Source organism: Asterias rubens, chromosome 16 (assembly GCF_902459465.1).
Source record: "Asterias rubens chromosome 16, eAstRub1.3, whole genome shotgun sequence".
NCBI classification, from domain to species: domain Eukaryota; kingdom Metazoa; phylum Echinodermata; class Asteroidea; order Forcipulatida; family Asteriidae; genus Asterias; species Asterias rubens.
In genome coordinates this window covers 7,428,842-7,450,362 of record NC_047077.1, presented here as the reverse complement: position 1 = coordinate 7,450,362, position 21,521 = coordinate 7,428,842, and the positions used below count along the sequence as shown (strand labels likewise).

Genomic DNA, 21,521 nt, shown 5'->3' with positions numbered 1-21,521 from the left:
GAAGTACTAAGTTTAAGACAATCATTTTTTACTATTATAAACCCACTCAAGAATGGAGGAACTTATGAACAAAGTGAAAGTACTTGTAAGAAAGTGAAAGTTTCGCTACTAAAAGAAATAACTAATTAAAGGCTAATAAGAAGTTTACAGTATGATTTGTGTTTAACAGATCACGGAGGTTATGAACAGATGATCTCTATCAAATCTAGGCTGGTTAAATTGAAGTAAACATTATGCATATCTGTGACTATTTATCTCGAGAAGGTAACGCGTATTCTAAAGTTGCATGGCCCAATTTTTACAGAAATTTTCTTTTTTAAAGCCATTATACACTTTCAGTAAACAGTATTGTCAAAGTCCCACACTTCATGTATCACAACTTATATATAAAAATAACAAACCTGTGAAAATTTAAGCTCAATCGGTCATCGGAGTCGGGAGAAAATAACGGGAAAACCCACTCATGATTCCGCGCGTTTCGCCGTGTCATGACATGTGTTTAAAATAAATCCGTTTTAAAATTTTGTAAAATTGTTTTAAAGGCAGTGGACACTATTGGTAATTACTCAAAATAATTATCACCATAAAACCTCACTTGGTAAAGAGTAATGGGGAGAGGTTGATAATATAAAACATTGTGAGAAACAGCTCCCTCTGAAGTGACATAGTTTTCAAGAAAGAAGTAATTTTCCACGAATTTGATTTCGAGACCTCAGATTTAGAATTTGAGGTCTCGAAATCAAGCATCTGAAAGCACACAACTTCGTGTGACAAGGGTGTTTTTCATTTCATTCATATCTCGCAACTTCAACGACCAATTGAGCTCAAATTTTCACAGGTTTGTTATTTTATGCATATGTTGAGATACACCAAGTGAGAAGACTGGTCTTTGACAATTACCAAAAGTGTCCACTGTCTTTACTGTCTTTAATGTTTTCTCAAAAAATAAAGCATTTCATGGAACAGTATTTCAAGAGAAGTCTTTCACCACAAACCCTGTAAATTATTTGTAAATCTGTGAACTTTTTTTGTCTGTACCGAAAGTGTATAATGGCTTTAATGGATGTTTTTCTCAACAATCTTTTTTTACAGATGGTGCCGGCTGTTTTACAGCTTTCAATTTACATAGTTGCATAACAAAGCACACCTTTGTAACATGTACAATTGTTGGTAAAAGGTCGGACATTAAATAAGATTCTGATAATTCATTGGCAGATATTTTAATTCAACACCTAGGCTTACCTAAAACAAATCTATAAAAATTGCTTTTTGAAATTTAATTCAAATTGTTCAGTTAGAGTCGCCAAAAGTTGGACTTTAAATTTAATTTATCATAACATCTCAGCTGCCCCAAAATACCTATGTAGTGTTTAAAAAGTATCGGTTTTTTAAATTGTAACTTTTTAGTACTTTAACACAAGAGTACTTTTAATTAAAGTTAAAAATACTGAAATGACTGCTTTGTATTGGTGTGTGTCATTGTTCTGTTGTTTGCTTAAATTTTTGTTTTGCTCTGAAATTGTCCCCAAAAGATTAATTAACATAAGAAAAGAAATATTCATTGTTTTGTAATGAGCCGATTAGCCGCCTGTATTTTGTTTACAAGTTGTGCACGTGTTCAGAGCAGCGGACTTCAACAAATTATTTTTTCCTGAGGAATATTAATGATTTTTTCAGCAGTCGGGTACGAGGATTTTAGAGAACGAGGTGATAAAGAAGCAGCCGGTCATTCAATGGTACCCGCACTAATGAAAAGTTAACTCGGATGTGTGTGACATCACGGTTACCAGTGTAATATTGTCTTAGTATCATGAACTGTGTGAGATAAGGGGCCTTCGTGCCTGTAATTTTAAGAGTTAGATTTCTTAATAATTTTATCTCTAAACCACCGTAAATGGTACAACTTCTGTCGAAATGGCTTCAATACACTTTGTTGTACATCCACTCCCAGGCTCAGAGGAAGAGCTCAACGATAGGTAAGGGAAAAAAGTGTTTATCCGGCGGTAGCCTGCCGCCGTCTAACTAAAAAGTATTGTCAGACTCAGACTGCATTGACATTGTTCGATAGACAGACTGTTCACAGTTTCATTTCACGAGACTTGATACTGTTTCTACCTCGATAGTTGAATTGAATGTGAAAAAATGCAGGGTTTTTTTGGTGGAAGATTTACAATACAGCTCTTAAAAATAAGAGACCAAAGTCACAGATTTACTTACAGTTTTTCGAGTTAAGTTTATCTTCCATTCTTCCTTCCAGTTTTGCGAGCCTGCCCGGATGGAATTACACAATTATTTTTAGCCCCACTTGTGTGTGGCCAAGGGCAGGCTAGCTGAATCCTTAGCCATACGTCCATACCATTTCCTTATGGCTTATGCAGCTAAGAAATAACAAAAATTGTTGAATTCTGGCGCCTCCCCTACGAGCCACTCGACTCGACGGATAACTTTCCGTATGGCGCCACCACTTTTTCACTCATTTTTACAAAAAGGGATATCTCATTGAGGTAAATAAGATACTATATTATTTTATATCGAATGAAAAAGTGGTGGCGCCATACGGAAACTTTTCCGACTCGACAGTTAAAACCGGCTGAATTGTGTTCATCTTTTGTGTTTTGAATAGTCGAATCAAATTTTCAAAAGAAATTTTTTAACGATAATTTTTGCTACCTTTTTTCCGACTCTAATTTTCTCGATTTGTACACGGTCAGCCATCTTGGAATATGCCAATCAGCATGACGTCATAGGCCTGCGAAGCTGTGGGCCTGTGAGGGCGCGACTACAAACCAACGGCTTAATGTGAATTAAGCTTCAAAGGGTACTTTTTACGCGTACGCGCTACGTAGTTCACGAAAAAGTACCCAAGCTTAATTCACATAAAATAGCCGTTGATTTGTATTTGCGCTCCACACACTCCGCCCAAAGCTCGGCCGGCCGATGACGTCATGGAAGGAGATGTTCGAAAAGATAGGAAAAATTTGAAAGACGGTGGAGCCACAAATGTTTGGCTGGGGTGATTGTACTCTTAGAAGTTAGAGCTATATGAAATGAGATTCGTTATGCCATCGTCTCTTGTTCCTGTAGACGATAGCAAAACGAACCTCATAGTTCTAGGAGTAGAGTGATCGTACGTGTATTTCTATTCAAAATCAGAATGTCAGTTACTGTCATGACTGTGTCTATTCAGTATAAACACAGGCTGTCAAAATAAATGGTTGAACAAGAAAAAAGAGAAGGAAAACATTTTTTTCTTTTCTTGATCTCCCAAGCCGAGCAACTTGGCATTGAGTTTAAAGCTAATGATAATAAAGAAATCTTTGGTGTCTTTGCCTTCAAATTGAAGCTCCAAGTTCCGGGTAATTCAAACAAAGAGTCGGCCTCAGACCTGTAGTGCAGGTTCAAAACCAAACTTAAAATTGGTTGATCGTCCCCCCCTTCTGACCGTTCGAAACCCCCTGACCCCATTTTTTAATTTTTTTATTTTTTTATAAATCATTTAAAAAAAAAACAATCTTTTTGGGCTGATACTTTTTCCAAAATGTATAGGTTTGAAAAGGTGTTCATTCATGTTGGCAAAGCAATAACACTTCCTCTAATATTTGCTTTGGCTACACTGCTTTTTAGCTTTTCAAAAATGTTTACTAAAATGTCATCTAGGAGGAATTGGTTTGAAGAAACAACTGAAAACATCAAAAATGCACAGACCTTATGTTTGACAGTGTCTGTGAGGATTTCTTTATTCTTTATTTCATATTGGGCCATGTCAACAAAGCTGTTAAAAAATAAATAATAAAATCCGCCCTCCCTCCCCCTATCCGCAAAAAAAAGGACGACCAACAATTTTTTGTTGTTGGTATATATATCTATGGCCTTAATGTACATGCAGGTGGACAAAAGAAGCCTCACATAATTTGAAGAGACAAAACAGAAATGAAAGCAAAATTAACTATTGAAACAGCAAAAGTACAATGATTAATAAATAGGAGTAAAATGAAACTGAAAGTGGATTGCCATTTTTTTCTTCATTCACATAAAATTATATTAAGATTGTGGGTCTGCTACAGATAAATGAATCAATTAGCCTCCCAAATGCTCTTGGGGAGAAAACAAATATAGAATGGATATATTCTTTTACGGCACATTTGTCGATCACAAAAAAACAACGTTTACTGTGCAAATATGTCCAGTTGTTACGTAACAACGTTTAACTTTCCACCAGTTAGATACATGTAAATGTTGATCTTTTAGGCAGTTTTTGGAGTACTTACAGGTACCACATTTCTTTAGACTTCTCTAGGCTTCATTTTGGACTGGTCCAATTACGAAGGAATTGCCATTTGTTAAAAGTACATAAAATATGAAGCGCATCTTTGCATGCATTTACCAGGACATTTTTAATGTGCAAGCAAGTCTTTCTACCACATAATTGATTTATATCCGACATTGCCTCCTGTTATAGAAAAAGTATTCTTTGATTGAATTTAGATTTCATTATTTGCTATAGATCATTTTTAAATATAGACCACGGGTGATGTGGAGGGTAACCGATTGCCGCAATGCCCTTCAAAAACCCAATTTTTCACGGCAATGATTGCCGTGCCCTTTTCTCATCATTGCCGCCATGCCCTTCCTCCCGAAAAAAAATTATATTCAACGTTGCCCAGTTTGAAAATAAGCCAAAAAGTCCCGATGTCTGTGTAAATCTTGACGCAAAGAAATATACCCCAATTTCACGCACGTAAGGCATGCACAACAGCAGATTTCAGGCCCGTTAGTCGTTGTTCTTTGCGTGCGACAAAAAAATACTCGAAACATCGAACGCTAGAGGGCGTTTTGGAACAGCGATAGCAGGCCTCGACCTCTACAGCGGCCACCAGCGACCAGTGCCGCGATGCCCCAGCGAATTGCCGTGAAGCCCTTTTAAAAATCACGTACCTTACGGCCACTTGGCCGTTGTGCCCTTTTCCATTGATTCCATAACATTATTTATTCGAAAATGTTATTTAATGTTAAAACATTGTGATCCATTTAATTTATATGGAGGTAAAATTCGGAACGTACGATCCCGCACACTAGTTTTCACAATGTTTTTCTGTGCAATAAAAAATGTGTCGAGAACGTGGCATGGTAACCATATCAAACGTAGTTGAGCTGTTTACTGCTAAAAACGCAGCACCAGACTACTCCAATGTATAAACTCGCTACAAGTCCCTACACTAAATTACGCATTTTCGCACTGATTTTGTCTATTGAGATCTGTATTTGTAGCGGATGGGGCGGGGGAGGCGCGCGGCCGGGGGCTGGATACAGTTTATGTTTTTCCCCTGGCTATTTCGCTGGTGTCCAAGGCTTGTACTGGATTAATGTTTGTGACCCACCACTACCAGTGATCTGCCTGCCTTGCGACTTTGTTTTTCATTGCCAAACACATGTTTGTGTACACAAAACAAGCGTGGAATTGTAAAATGTCAAAATCGGATTGATGGAGGTAACGGCAGAGCCCTAATTTTGGAAATTATCGCCCTCTAGTGGTAAAATTACGCGAACCAACGCTAAACGCCTTGAGACGAAGACTCGACGTGTCTGTGCATGCTGGGATAGTGGTTTTCCCCATGCTTGGTACATGTGATGGTGTAGTATACAAATATTGACTGCTTCGAGTGGTATGGTTAAAACTATGACTCCCGAGGTGATCCCCGGAGCGTTCTATTTTCCCGAGGCGAAGCCGAGGGAAAATAGAACGCCCTGGGGATCACCAAGGGAGTCATAGTTTTTAACCATTGCACGAGTAAAAGCAGTCAATATTTGTTTTATAACACCCCAAACATTTCTAAATACTGTACTATTATTATTAAGTTACAGACCTGAATGCTACAATCCACGGACGACGCGAATACAGATTGCAAACACTTTTACTTACTGTGTTGCATGTAGTGTCGTGCAATCCGAAATGGTTACAGACTATTAATTTATCATCCTCGTACACGCAACGGACGTCTGGGTACTGCACGCCGTGTGCTAGTCTGTCGGACTAGCGCACGGCGCCGTGTGCTAGTCTTTGGACTAGCGCATGGCAAACCGACGCACTATCACACAACCGTCGTCTAGCGAAACTAAGACATGTCATGTGACGCGCTCTAAACCAATGAGCAGGCAGAATACTTGCAAGGGATGTTATAATACAGCATAGTCGTCGTGCACCGCAGTTACGTGGGAATTTTAGCGTCTCTACGAAAAACTACACAACGTGCATGACCAATAGTAGGATTACGTATGAACAAAAATTATTTATTGTGTATTGTAAGTAGTTTATTTTGTTGAGTTAGATGAATGCTTTCTTTTTCCATTGGGTAACAGTTAGAAAATGGAAAAATTGGAAGAACTATTTTTTGCAGGCAACTCGGAGGTTTTTTTTTAAACTGCCGTCGTGCCCTTCGCAACTTTTTTATGATTACCGTGATGCCCTTCCAAATTTTTGAAAATTGCCTTGGTGCCCTAAATTTTTACAAAAAGTCAAGGCAAAACTGCCGTGCCCCTTAAAAGCCGAAGTATCAGGGCTGTAGTATAATGGTAACGGGTTTAAAATATTAACAAATAACTCAAAATTCAAGAACTTAAATATAAAAATAAAATTACAAAATAAAATTATTTTCCTACCTACCTACCTGGAATTTTTTCGGGCCGTTACTGTAAACACAACATTTATTTTGTTTGGCCTAACCGGTATATCGAAAATTCAATATCGAGTATAGGCCTACTCGATATATCGAATTTTTCCCTGTCAGGACTCAGGATGAAGCCAACTAAAAACAGTTCTTTAAAATGACAGTTTAATAGACTTTATATTTTCCGATTTTCATCTTGATCCTTCACGCTTAAAATTGTCCCGCCATGCTCCGTTTTTTTGTCTTTCTTTTTTCTACCGACGAAGAAAAGACGTGATTTCGTTGCCGCTTCTGCTGGCTAGGCGAAGAGTAGAGAACATTCACTCCCAGCATGACACCATGAGGCATGCTCCGGTTTCTAGTATAGTTTGTTTACACACAAAGGTACCATTATGCGGCTAGAACACAAACTTCACAATTCTCCTTGTTCAGCATGCATCTACACTGTAAATGCACAGTCTGGCTCTATGTGATTTTACACAATTCTCCTCGTACAGCATACCTTACTACACTATTTTCTACAAAGTCTGGCTCCTTTGTGTTTTATTGCTGGTTGTATAAGGGGATGCGGGTGCCGGAACCAAACTTGATGGCAATCTTCAGTTAACGCGATCAATGGGACATTATTTTCCGTATTTTATTCCGCTGAAGAATTGCATACCTGTTTTTTGCATGGAGGTAGGTTTTTGTGATATCAAAATTTTGGATTAATCAAAAGTTTTGATATTTCTAAACTTACAAAAGTGACACTGGCGATTTCAATGTCAAAAAAAATTGAGTTTTTGAATATTTTTGAGTCCTAAATCTGTCTGTTTGTCATGTTTAGGACATAAAATGTGCCTTCTTTCTCAAGGTTGTAGGCACACATTTATATCAAATTACTTCAAACTGCCATTGACTGTTCCTTTATTTATTTCTTAAAGGTTGAGAGAGCTTTCAGAGAAGATCCGTCGTCAACCAGCTGCAAGGTAAGAGGCTTGTTCAAGACTAAACATTCCAATTAATTTGTTAAACCATCTCAGGCTAAGCTTAACAAAATGTGATAAGCTGGATCTTTTACCAGAGATTTAAAGTAAATTGTAACTTTAGGCAATACATGTATCTGTATCATAAATGCCTTCTTTAAAGACCTAATTTAAAGTCAAGATTGTGCTTCATATTAGGTAGCATTGATCTTTGAAGTTTGTGACTCAGAGAGAGATGTTGGAATAGTGAAGAGTGACTCACATACTGACAATAAGAGCTATTCCCTTAGGGGTTCCATGGTGTGCTGTGCAAGTGACACGATGATATTCTACATATTTTCTCTTCTCCCTATAGCATTACTGGAGTTCCGTCACTCAAACATTTAGTTGTGAATTCAGTGGTTGTTGGTCCAAACCATGCAGCGTTTCTTCTGGAGGTAAGTCAATTATTATAATAATATGTTCCTATATTCTCTTCATCATTAACTCTCCTCTAAAAAAAGTTCAATATCATATTTATTTTCTAATTCATTTGGTGTTGACTCAAAGATCGACTAATATTAATAGGAACACACATTCAGTTGTTTAGTTTTGTGTAGCATTTTATTCTTTATGAGTCTTGTATGGAGTTTACAACCAATCAATCTGAAGATATTTAAATAGCCCCATAATCAGCAGAAAATAATCAAAGGCAATAAAGACAGTTACATGAAATAATTTACAATACACTTGTTGAAAAAGAGAGCAATTGAGCAGTTTCTTAAAAGTATGAATGGTCTGAGCATCCTTGATGTGATTTGGAAGAGTGTTTCATTCTTTTGGTCCTCAGCAGAGAATGAGTAGTTCAACATTTCATTTTCACTTAGCTTTGTACCTGCTTTCAGACAAGATAAATATCATCTACAGAATAAAATTCACATATAATGATATGTAACTTTATCACTTTTGTTTGTAGGATGGTCGTATATGTCGTCTACATTTCCACATCAACCCAGACAAGATTGAAGCTGGTAAAGTGGAGCCTCCAAAAAGGTTAGTCTTGGTCATGAAGACAAAGTACAGAATTTGCAATTATTAGTTGTAATGTCAAAGCTCACTTATATGGAAAAAACACGGCCATGATTTTACTCGGTTGGGATTTGAACCCACAACCTATGCAGATATCTGACGACTAGACCACTGAGACGACTAGACCACTGTCTAGTTGATAAGACATCTGCTCTAGAATGGCAAAGGTCATTGGTTCGAATCCCACCCAAGTATGCCTGTGGATTTTTTTAACAGGACTCTGGAAAGAACCGAGTATACAGTGCTTTTCACACATCAGTAAATCAAACCCATCAGCAAACCCAAGCATTGCTGATGACTGATCTCCATTGGTTTCTTCACTCCATGATTGTTGGTATGTCTTATTGTATAGCGTACGGCTTGAGTTTTATAACTACTGGTTTTGTTTACTTCCTCAGCTCAAAAACAAAGACTACCACTTCCTCAGCAGCTCGTAATTTATCATCAGCAAACCGAGGGTTGACTAATCCATGGCTACTTAATTCCGGTGAACAACCGTCCAGTTCATCAACAACAGCGTAAGTAGATTTACCTCACACGCCTAATCTAGTTTTTATTTTTCTGAGAATAAATTCTTGCCTTGGGCATTGGGCTTACTGTTGTCCTTTTGTGGAACAAATCTTAATAGTCCTTGATACAAGAGAAACATTAGAACCGGATGTAAATGACTGAGCTACTTAAACCTAGATTTGGGTCTGCCCATTACAGTCTCAATTGTCTCAGTATAAAGTAATGTTTGAACACATAGAAATGTGCACTCATACAAGTCAAATTGATGAGGGTTGAGAGACAATTTCATAAAGCTGTTTAGCAGAAAATGCGGCTTAGCAAATTTCTTTGCTGAGCCAAAAATGAGTGGAGCAACAGGCCCAACATTGTAAACTTTATGTAATAATGGCTGATAACCTGTTTCTGCTTAGCAAGATTTTCATGTGCTTAGCATTGTTTTGACCTTACAGGTTTGAGTTTTGAGAAAATGAACAGTTAACTGTTCCCGAGGTTCTAAATCCATTATTGTCTTCCAACAGTAAATGGATCACTAGTAGCCGACCAGCAGCCAGTCGTACCACAATGAGTGCAGCTACAACTGCCTCTGCAACATCTCGCAATCGAGGTCGTATTATGCGAACTCAATCACGAGGTCGTGGTGGGGTCATTGTAGGGTCACGACCTGTGGTACCAGCTGCTGTTGTTCCAGAGGAGTTAGTGTCTCAGGCTCAGATGGTCCTCCAGGGAAAGAGCAGAGGTGTGATCATTAGGGAGCTACAGCGTACGGTGAGTCAAGTTGGTTAATCAAGGATCAATATTGCTTGAAACTTGGCATTCTGCCATACTTGTTTTTAATGTTGACTTACCAGTTTATGGGTGTAAAACTTTGTTTGAGTGAAGAAGAATTCAAGCCATTAAAGTTGAAGCATTTTTATGTAAGTGTTGATGTGCCTGTATAACAGTTGCTGGACCCTAAGATGTGACTCCCTTTCCATGCCATTTGGAAGCCTCATGTAATGTCAGACCATTGAGGATCATTAATAATGGTGTAATTCTTGCATTGGGAATGTTGATGTTTTCCCTTGAAATCACAACTTTAAACAGGGTGGGTTTACTTGAGTGACAAGATATAGGCTTTGTTAATTTCAGAAGGAATAATCTTAAATCATGTTTTGACAGAATCTTGATGTTAACCTTGCTGTGAATAACCTACTGAGTCGAGATGATGAGGATGGCGATGATCAAGAAGAAGGAGATAGCTACATCTCAGGTGGAGGTAAGTCCAGGAACAAGGCTAAGATTGTTACTTCCCTATTCCCAGCCACGCTTATTAAAGATCAACTTGAATGAAATGGAGATATCTTTTTATAGAAAGATGAAAGATGTGTAAGTTAAATGTAACTCAATATGAATTATTTCATTACGGAAAAAAATACACATTTTAATGATGTCATTGTTGTTTGTGTCTTCAGATGACTTGATGTCGTTATTAGATGGAGGTATTCATTCTGATCATCCAAGTGTCATCATTGATGCAGATGCAATGTTCTCTGAAGATTTTCTTGGCATTTCATCTCGAGCTAGATCGAGAGCGTCTTCAAGTAGAGGTAAGTCTTAGACATCGGACGACGTTGATTGACAGATATTCTCATAACCATACTTAAAGCCATTGGACACTTTCGGTACAGAAAAAAAATTAAAAGTTCACAGATTTACAAATAACTTACAGGGTTTACAGAAGGTAATGGTGAAAGACTTCTCTTGAAATGATATTCCATGAAATGCTTTACTTTTTGAGAAAACATTAAAACAATATCAATTCTCGATATCGAGAATTAGGGATTTGTTTAAAACATGTCATGGCAAGGCGAAACGTGCGGAAACAAGGGTGGGTTTTCCCGTTATTTTCTCCGGACTCCGATGACCGATTGAGCCTAAATTTTCACATGTTTGTTATTTTATATAGAAGTTGTGATGCACAAAGTGTGGGCCTTGGACAAAACTGTTTACTGATTTATTGGTTTGATTGAATCAGATGGGACAGGGAATCCAATGAGCGTGATCCTTTATTACGTGCTAGAGATAGTTATTACTAAATAGGAGTCTCTAAATGCCAGATTTATTGGTTTGATTGAATTAGATTGTGACAGGGAATCCAATGAGCGTGATCCTTTCTTACAAGCTAGAGAAAGTTATTACTAAATAGGAGTCTCTAAATGCCTGATTTATTGGTTTGATTGAATCAGATCGTGACAGGGAATCCAATGAGCGTGATCCTTTGTTACGTGCTAGAGAAAGTTATTACTAAATAGGAGTCTCTAAATGCCTGATTTATTGGTTTGATTGAATCAGAACGTGACAGGGAATCCAATGAGCGTGATCCTTTCTTACAAGCTAGAGAAAGTTATTACTAAATAGGAGTCTCTAAATGCCTGATTTATTGGTTTGATTGAATCAGATCGTGACAGGGAATCCAATGAGCGTGATCCTTTGTTACGTGCTAGAGAAAGTTATTACTAAATAGTAGTCTCTAAATGCCTGATTTATTGGTTTGATTGAATCAGATCGTGACAGGGAATCCAATGAGCGTGATCCTTTGTTACGTGCTAGAGATAGACGTTGGTTGGATAGTGCTCTACGTGATGCAGCTAGTAGTGCAGGTAGTTATAAGACTGCTGGAGTAGATGCTACAGCTAACCAGGAGACAAAGAAAGGTATCCCACCTCAACATAGCCAGAGTCCATTAGCTGTTGGTGATGAGCTAGAATGGTGGCCAGAAAAGGTTGGTTTAAGATATTGTGCCGTGCTCATTTGTTTTCCCTTCCTTTCATTTCCTTAATTTTTCTTGAGTCATTGTGTATCATTAAACCGCTGTGATCTAAATAATATAGCGGTATACAAATGCCTTTTTGTACTGTATTGTACTGTTTTGTATTGTATTGTATTGTATTGTAAGATCTACTCTGTAGCACAAAACCAATGATCATTGCGCTTCGCACATTATTACCCTAGGTCACTGGTCTATATATTTCATTCCTTAAACCATCTCAGCTCCCTGTGGAGTATACAGCCTGTGCTGGTAAAGGTGTAGTGCACTAAGCTAAATGAGTCGCAAGAGCCATCTCTGCCCTTATGGGTACCCATTCACCTTCGGTGAAGAAAAGCAATTTAGTCTTGCTTAATGTCTTGCCCGGGATTTGAACCCACATCCAGTTGACTCGGCAACTCATGGGTACCCATTTACTCCCCGGTGAAGAGAAGCAATTTAGTCTTGCTTAATGTCTTGCCCGGGATTTGAACCCACATCCAGTTGACTCGGAAACTCATGGGTACCCATTTACCCCCGGTCAAGAGAAGCAACATAGTCTTGCTCAATGTCTTGCCCGGGATTTGAACCCACATCCAGTTGACTCGGCAACTCATGGGTACCCATTTACCCCCGGTGAAGAGAAGCAACTTAGTCTTGCTTAATGTCTTGCCCGGGATTTGAACCCACATTCAGTTGACTTGGCAACCAGAACTCGAGTTCAATGCACTAAACTGCTTGGCCATAACACGCTACAAGATGACTTGTCTTTCATCTTCAAAGACATTTTATATACTTTGATCTTCCTGATTATCTTATACAGAAACCCTTCCATCTTATACTTGGTGAAGACACTCTGTTGTTCATCATTGAAATTACACTGTGTAGACATTGTCCAATTTTCCTGACTGAATTAGTTTGAGGCCGTGTCAGAAACGGCGACTTCGACTACAGCTACAGCTAGATCAGTGGTCTGTCAGTTTTGAAGAATAGGCAGACGTGCAACCTCGCTACCATGGGCAGCGCACTATATCACCCGCTAGCTCTGCGTACGTCTCTAACCCCTGGGAGGGAAACTCCGATCCGTGTCTTTGATTGGCTATCATATACGCTCAAAATATGAACCGCTGTGCGTCTTCAAAAAGCTCTATACACCGAAACACGTGCGTATAAAGATGTACCTATTCACGTTTTTTGTCACCAACACTGAATGCCAAGGCAAGTTTATGACTTTTATTACACACAGCGCATCCAGCGTGTGCGAGTCTAACACCCAACACAGAACGGATCAACCACAGGACTAATTGTAATATCCCTTATATTTGGATATTTTGGAGTTACACTTCCAGGGGTTATGATCGAGCAAGGCATGCTGGGAAAAAATGGCGCGGCGAGATCGATCACCCCTGGGAGCGAGGTTGGCAGACGTGCTATTCTACCTGTAGCTGTAGCCGAAGTCGCCGTTTCGGACACGGCCTAAGACTCAAGATAAAATATGTATTGCTAATTGGTTGATTCCATTTCTTTGTACAGGGGGGAGATGGATGCCGATTCACCCATATTTCTGCTATGTACAGTGAGCTACTTGCAGTGGGTGTGAATGGTCAACTCTACCAGTGGAAATGGAATGATCCAGAACCATACAGAAAACCAGAAGTAAGGACAGTTCAGCTCTTTCGTCTTAGTCGTCAAAGTCGTTTAACTTTTGTTGCTGTGGTGTGCTGTTTGGCAGTAGTAGGCTACACAGGCACGCTGTAATAACAAGTTTGCTAATCCCAAAAAACAGCGACCATTATATTTTCTTTGGCAAAAGTATTGCCCTCTTATTCTTGATTTACAAATGGGCAATGTAGCATAATTACATTGTGTTTTTTTTCATCATTTTCATTTCATCAAGAGCAAAGAACACTCTACTAAAGACTTGTATTCTAAATTTCATATTTGCTTAGATACTTGCTTTTAATGACTAATGCCATCTTTAAAAAGATCTTTTTGTATAGAAAGCAGGTGATTACAGGATGAAAAACATTGGTTTCTTCCTATATTTGTCCCTTCTATTTATTGTGAGAAGAATTAATTTGGGGTCGGTTTAGAACAGATGATCAGGTTTATTTAGAATTAAGAGATTGATTTCTTGATTTTCATTTTCAGAACTTAAACATGCAGCATCCTAAAGCAGCAACGTTAGGTCTACTTGGTGAGAAGGTGGTTCAGATTACTGCATGTTATGAGAAAGCTGTACTTGTCACTGAGTCAGGAAAGGTAGGTACCTTCTGATTGATTAGTAATACATGCCTTGGACAGTTTACAGACTCGGCTCGGTCCGTTAATAGCGCCAGCAGAGATACCAACATACACGATTTGGGCGTAGCAAATACGATTTCGAGCCGTGACTACGACGCTACGATAATACTCAATAAAACACGCTAAACAAGCCGGCCAATATAATTTTATTAAATCGTACAATACATGCAAACAACTAATGAACTATTAAGTGGAAATAAAAATTAAGAAAAATATCAAAACAGAAAAGAAAAAAACACTTTTAATTTTAGAACGCAGTGTTGAATAATAGCGGCGAATTCACTCGAACAATGTACGTGTCTCGACGGCATGATTGTTGGGTGCCCTCCCCCGCTGGCTGGCCGGCTGGCTGAGTGTGCATTTTTTACGCTAGTGCATTTCTGCAAGATCGTACCCATTGATCTCTATTACACGATGGGGGGAATAGTGCACACGTGCGTGGGAATGAGGTTGTGTGTGAGCTAACGTGTCACAGTAACCTCATTCCTCATGTATCCACTATTATTGTGCCCACGCTGGCTGTACATGTACTTTATCGAAGCTTGGCAAAAAAAGTACGAAAGAATGGCGACAAAAAAAGGAGACCTTCTGAACAAAAATACCTTCAACTGAGTGGCCTGTGAGGTCTAAGCTAGACAGTTTCCATGTTTTCCTACCAGTAATTGTAGCGCCGATGTCCAGACACTGCCCAGACAATGCCCAAAATACGGACACGTATTTTTTGCCCAAAATCCGGACACGTTTTTTTTTTTTTTTCCTCCTCACTCTCCCAATAGCTTGTTGTTGCGTTTCTGATCATTAAAACAAAAACATTTAAGTAAGGCCACCCTTTTTTATGTTACCTTTAAGTAAGGCCACCCTTTTTTATGTTACATTTATTTTTGAAACATAGTCAGAAGATGATGGGATCAGGGTTTTTTTCAAGTTTTTTTTCACTGGCCATTATAAACATTTGTAGCTGTTCTGTTGATGCATACAGGTAATTGTTATTTCACAACACTGCCTGAAACTGAGCTAATTAGCTTTGTAGAGAGTAATAGAAAGATCGGTTTAGGGAGCCCAAGATGCGCTCGCCCTTAACATTTGGGAGATGCTACTCTTTTTTAAAATTCAATGTTGGCATCTCTGCGCCAGCCACCATACCGGTCATTGCCACGCAGTAAAGACCTGCTTAAGCACAAAATTATGCTAAAGCAAAAAAAATCATGCTTAGTAAAATCAGATTACCGACCAAGACTCCACTCAATTGTTATGCTTAGTAAACAACAGCTAAATACCAGTCACAAGCAATGTATATGGCATGACATTTTGGTCAGTAACATGTGTAAAACAAGCAAGCTATTTTCGTGCTCAAGCAAATTTTTTGCTTAAGCAGCTCTATGAAATTGGCCCCTGGTCCTCGCACTGTTATACCCTGAGTAATGTCTGAAATAAATCACTCATCTATTGTTTCAATACAGTGATGTTTTTACTCTAGAGGTTCGGGCCCAATTTCATAAAGCTGTTGCATGTCGCAGTCGTAACTGTTAGTGGTTAGGGGTTCTGGTTGGTAACTGTTTTTTTGTGCTTACATGCTTTATTAAATTGGGCCTGGATATTGACTTGATGAGTAACTTGCCTTACTTTATGAAGATGTGTAGGTGCATCCATGTATGGCATGTCTGTGTACAACTATGTAAAAACTTGCACAGCTGTATTTCATACCTGCCAACTGCTCTGGGTCAATTGTAATTTTCCCAATTCTAAGTTTTAAAACCACCCAAAAAATAGAACGATTTAATTTCTGAAAGCAGGAGGGAAAAAGGGTGCTATTCCACCGACAAGGATGCACCATTTAGTTCAGGTTGTGCCACCACTTTGTAACAATCAGATGGTTGACTTGAGATAGAGAAACTTTCTTCTGAGATGCAAATAGTATTACTTGATTTGTTAAAGCAAGATGGGTAGAAATAATCCCCCAAAAGGGTTACAGAATTTTTGCAAGAAATACATTCAACAATTTCTAGGTATAATGAGATGAAGAAAGAGACATAATTGACTTTTTGCAAGATCTGTCGAGGTGACTTGTGGATTGACTTGAGGTGTTCCTATTTCTGACTTTCAATGTTGGCAGGTTGTACATTAGTGCTGTCAGGGTTTATATAAAGTGGGTATAGGTTCAATATAATAGGATTTGTATATTTTCATTATAGAAAGGTTTGCGATAACACCACTATGTATTGGTAGTATTACCGCAAACCTTTCTATATCGTATTTCCACCATGCAAAGTTTCAAATCCTACTTATATTTTCATTGTCGCATTTTAACAACAATATGACATACAGAGTGCCATCAAGACTTCTTGGGTTAAGTTATTTTTGTTTTGTTAACATAGATTGCTACTCTATTGGATGAGACCCTTTCCCCTATTGCATCACGCTTGGAGCATGCTGCTACATACTTCAATGAGTTACATGGAGAGAAGATCAACTCTGTCTATACCTGTCCACTTTACACCTGTGCCTGGCTGGAAAATGGAACTTTATTCTGGTGGTAAGAAATATCTGCAGATATTGTATTCAATTCCATTCAGTTTTTGGTGGTAAGAAATATCTGCAGATATTGTATTCAATTCCATTCAGTTTGTGGTGGTAAGAAATATCTGCAGATATTGTATTCAATTCCATTCAGTTTGTGGTGGTAAGAAATATCTGCAGATATTGTATTCAATTCCATTCAGTTTGTGGTGGTAAGCATTATCTGCAGATATTGTATTCAATTCCATTCAGTTTGTGGTGGTAAGAAATATCTGCAGATATTGTATTCAATTCCATTCAGTTTGTGGTGGTAAGCATTATCTGCAGATATTGTATTCAATTCCATTCAGTTTGTGGTGGTAAGAAATATCTGCAGATATTGTATTCAATTCCATTCAGTTTTTGGTGGTAAGAAATATCTGCAGATATTGTATTCTGCAGATATTGAATTCAATTTCATTCAGTTTGTGGTGGTAAGAATTATCTGCAGATATTGTATTCAATTCCATTCAGTTTGTGGTGGTAAGAATTATCTGCAGATATTGTATTCAATTCCATTCAGTTTGTGGTGGTAAGAATTATCTGCAGATATTGTATTCAATTCCATTCAGTTTTTGGTGGTAAGAATTATCTGCAGATATTGTATTCAATTCCATTCAGTTTTTGGTGGTAAGAAATATCTGCAGATATTGTATTCAATTCCATTCAGTTTGTGGTGGTAAGAATTATCTGCAGATATTGTATTCAATTCCATTCAGATTTTGGTGGTAAGAAATATCTGTAGATATTGAATTTTGCAGATATTGAATACACTACATAATTACACACAATCAGAAATCAGCTGAATATAAATTAGATCCATTAAATAACATCTTAGCAGAGAGTAATAAACGTCTGGGCTGATCATTGAGTAGACGGGACAGTGTATGGTATGGAGGAGTTGAGGTATCTGTTTGACTGCATCGACTGCCATCTCCTACATTTCCTTAGTCAGATGGACAATTTGTTAGAACGGTCGATGTACCTCATGAGAGTAAAATTTCTGTTCAAAGACTTACCAGAAGTTTGAAATTTTGGTTGGTCGTTACTCACATGAGTGATTCTAAATGATAGGTTTGTTCTTCGATTAATCTTTAATTCGGTGAAGTTTGTGAAAGCACCATGTGTAAATCTCTTTTGAGTAGTGTTCAGCATTATCCTGAAGTCGATCAGAGCATTACTGACCAAAACTTTGAGATGCAACCACTGGTTCTTTTCAGAACCAACACAACTCAAAAGAGATTTAGTGCTACCTCAAACCTCTCATAAAAAGTTTCATATCCTACTTGATGAATCTTGTCTAAATCTGTATTTATTTGTTGCTACTCAGGGGAGTTTTACCTCTATCAATCAGAAAGAAAGTTTTAGAGAGAGCTCGTGAACGATCAAGAGCTAAGAAAAGAGAAGCTACTAACCCGGGCAGTATCACTGTAGGATCTCAGGTAAGGTTTTCAGTATAATAAAACTATTGGTTTCAGTTTGTGGTTGGTTAAACGTCTTAATTATTTACCACCTCCTCTTTGAAATGGTTTCAATTGACTTTCACTATTATCAGATTCATTTTGTGCCTTCAGTTGGTTTTGCAATATGCTTAGCAGGGCAGCCTCATTGCTAATATTGGCTCCTTCTTAAAGACCCAGATGAATTGTCTGTAAGACGCTAATTTCACTACAAGCAATTCTTCCGTAAAATGAATAGATTCAGGATCAGTGACGCTTTTTTTTTGCCAAAATGTACATACTTATAATTTCCTTTTAGGGCAATTTGAAACAATCCTGTCTTCCTAAAATGTGTCTAGTGCACATTTACTGTTTTTATTTTTTGTCCATTTTTTTTACTGTTTTATCTTTTTGGCTTGATGTACAAAATGTCTGCAATCTAGCCCTTTGGCTGCCATTTGACAATTTTTAATGAAGGAACTAACAATGAATGAATAAATAAATGAATGACTAAAGTGGTGATGCCATATATTTTGTACAGGTGTGTCTACGAAGCTGCCCTATGTATCATTCTGGAGCCTTAGCTTTTAATACTAAGAGCTACCCACCCAAGGTCGGCCAGCTCATGGATACAGCTTGGAACCTATCTGATACATGTCGCTTTCGTATCCGTCGTAATTCTCTGGATCGTTCAGACTCCAAGTCGGATATAAAAGAGGATTCTAAAGGAGATGGGAGAGGAGAAGTAAAGACTGATGTAATGAGAGTAGAGAGTAAGATTGAAGTCAAAGGTGATATGGGACCTCCTCCTTCACCAGGGTCTACTAGTAGTGGAGAGATTATTGTAGTATCAAGTCCTGCTGCTCAGCGTGAGTACTCTATCTAGTTATAAAGTGTACTATGGAAATGACTTTTATTTGGCGTACATTTTCTGTGGTATGTTGTACGAGAATTGACTGCACACTTTGAGCTTGTATTTGATTTCTCAATTTCTTCCCTCTGATTTGAAGATTGTCTCGAAAGAAGCAAAGCCGTCACCAAAGGGAGAGAGAACTAGGCCTCTATGTGTCCCAACAATTAGTTTTGTGGTTCTGGTGATGCATTGAGTCTGTTAACCTCCTGTATTGTAACATCTGAGCGGTTCTGGGTCTAGAATAACAGGAACTCGGACGCGCAAGCTCATTCAGGAATGTTTACATCCTTTCAAGCTTATCTCTGTTAAATCTTATCTCTGTTTTAGTCATTTTAATGATTTAACTGATATGAGAAATATATATTAAATCTTCTATGATTATTATATGTCAAGGGATAATCTGTGCTACCCATTTTTGATTATGGAGATTTGTAAATTTTAACAGCTATCATAATGACCATTGTAAAGCACTATGATCATGTTCTTTGGAATAGCGCTATACAAGCACTGTATATTATTATAATGCTATGACACCTTTGTAAGCCTAATAAACCCTGCTTTACTATTGTTTAACCCAATGCAAATCACTTGTTATATTTTGTTAGGACGTGGTACAAAGCGCCCTCTATCATCTCCAGTGAGAGAAGTTGAGAAACCTGATATTGAGGTTTGGGCATTGACTGATGTTGTATTTGTGGAGGATATACGCTCTGTTCCTATTGGTAGAGTATTGAAGGTAAGCGACTCATTAACCAGCAATCCAGTTGTACACCAGATCACAGACCTAAGGCCAGTGATTTTAGTGTGAATTTATGTCAGACAGTCGTTTGTTTTTCAATTAAATAATAGAAAGAAATTTTTGTTCAAATGTTGACTTTGGGTCTAATAAGTTACCTTTCAATGCTATGAGAAATGAAGAACACTTGTAAACCTTCTCTTGTCTCAATTTGTTTTTCTTCGATTTAAATACAATCAAATGCACGTTAAAATGTCCGCAAAGTTTGTTTTCTCATTTAGGATCTGATCTTTAAAAAAAATCTGGTCCATTAAATATGTTGAGTTACAACCCCTGTGGCCTTGTGGATTTCCCCCAAATTTCAGCCCTGCTGAAATGATCACTTTCGTTGAGACACTTGGCATGACAACTTTTTCTGAAACAACACTTGACAATGTGGCAATAAGCTGTCATTGTTTTAAAGACTGAACAATAAATTTTAACTGCAATACTTGGGAGGCGTACAATTTACTTATCAATAAAAAGCAAATGACAATCTACATAATCAAGAGACACCTCAGTTACCTGAGAGTCAATTGCACTTTCTCCAGAAGTGTTTAAGATGGTAACTGTCATATATTTATTTATTTTTATTTAGTTATTTATTGATAACCAACAACTGTTAATCATCACTAACAGGCATCATCAAGTAAGAAATAATAAAAAAGAAATAAGAAAGCACTGAAAATATTCAATAGAATTATAAAATACAAGCTACAAGATCTTGAAACAGTTCAAAACATCAGCAGTGGATAGATTTTTCTGTTTAGTTGATTATTTATTTTGTTTTGTTTTAAAGGCTAGCTAATATTCCTCTCAGAGCAACAAGAAACGTATTGGACTAAACCGTTTTCAATATTGGAGTAGCACTTTGATGTATTTTGTAGTTTATGAGATACAAGTTCTAATACTGGGATTGTTCCATGGTTTCCTAGGTGGATGGAGCCTATGTTGCTGTGAAGTTTCCATCTCTAGAACCAGTACCGGATGTAACCAGTGACTGTGATGTGCCCTCATTACTTCAAGATTGTCGTCTTCTACGTAAAGATGAACTTCAGGTAAAACAATAGTGTTCTCCCGTAGTCCGCTGGCTAAAAATAAGGGAATATAAGGGTAGAGACTAGTTCTTTCACGTCTGTTTAAAACAGGCAGGGGCGAATTGCCCGAGCCTTCTAACACGGTCGTATAAAGTATGGAGTAGAGGAAAAATCTGGTAGATTAGTGAAATGACAAGATAACTGGTCCTGCTGGCTAGCCACTTAAAAAGTTAAGGGCAAACCCTGCACACTTCACAAAAATGGTTCTTGGGTTTATTTTCCTATGTATACAGTCATACAGTCATTTGAGTGACATTACTTCTCAAAGTTATTCTGTCATGAATGCGTTTGTTTCATGTACACTTGTTATTATTGGGGACTACCGATGAGATAACAATGGATGGTTTATCTCATAAAGTATTGCATGTGGAACTTTGAAGAGTTTTATGTTTGAAATGATTGTATTTGGTCATATGTAGCAACTGGAGAAGGAATAAGGTGATC

The 21,521-nt window shown here is 37.9% G+C and overlaps 1 protein-coding gene across 2 annotated transcripts in view; it reads left to right on the top strand.

Annotated features, from left to right (window-relative positions):
* The first annotated feature begins 1,823 nt into the window (after positions 1 to 1,823).
* Positions 1,824 to 21,521, top strand: part of LOC117300691 (E3 ubiquitin-protein ligase UBR5-like) — an 82,110-nt gene continuing 62,412 nt past the window's right edge. For both annotated transcript variants that reach the window (XM_033784426.1, XM_033784427.1), the window contains exons 1-16: positions 1,824 to 1,976; positions 7,589 to 7,633; positions 7,986 to 8,067; positions 8,586 to 8,662; positions 9,097 to 9,216; positions 9,727 to 9,973; positions 10,367 to 10,463; positions 10,660 to 10,794; positions 11,752 to 11,969; positions 13,527 to 13,649; positions 14,145 to 14,255; positions 16,673 to 16,830; positions 18,184 to 18,295; positions 18,834 to 19,161; positions 19,811 to 19,941; positions 20,916 to 21,038. In XM_033784426.1, the coding sequence (XP_033640317.1) occupies positions 1,915 to 1,976; positions 7,589 to 7,633; positions 7,986 to 8,067; positions 8,586 to 8,662; positions 9,097 to 9,216; positions 9,727 to 9,973; positions 10,367 to 10,463; positions 10,660 to 10,794; positions 11,752 to 11,969; positions 13,527 to 13,649; positions 14,145 to 14,255; positions 16,673 to 16,830; positions 18,184 to 18,295; positions 18,834 to 19,161; positions 19,811 to 19,941; positions 20,916 to 21,038 (2,169 nt within the window). In that variant the 5' untranslated portion in view covers positions 1,824 to 1,914. The remainder of the gene's footprint in view (positions 1,977 to 7,588; positions 7,634 to 7,985; positions 8,068 to 8,585; positions 8,663 to 9,096; positions 9,217 to 9,726; positions 9,974 to 10,366; positions 10,464 to 10,659; positions 10,795 to 11,751; positions 11,970 to 13,526; positions 13,650 to 14,144; positions 14,256 to 16,672; positions 16,831 to 18,183; positions 18,296 to 18,833; positions 19,162 to 19,810; positions 19,942 to 20,915; positions 21,039 to 21,521) is intronic.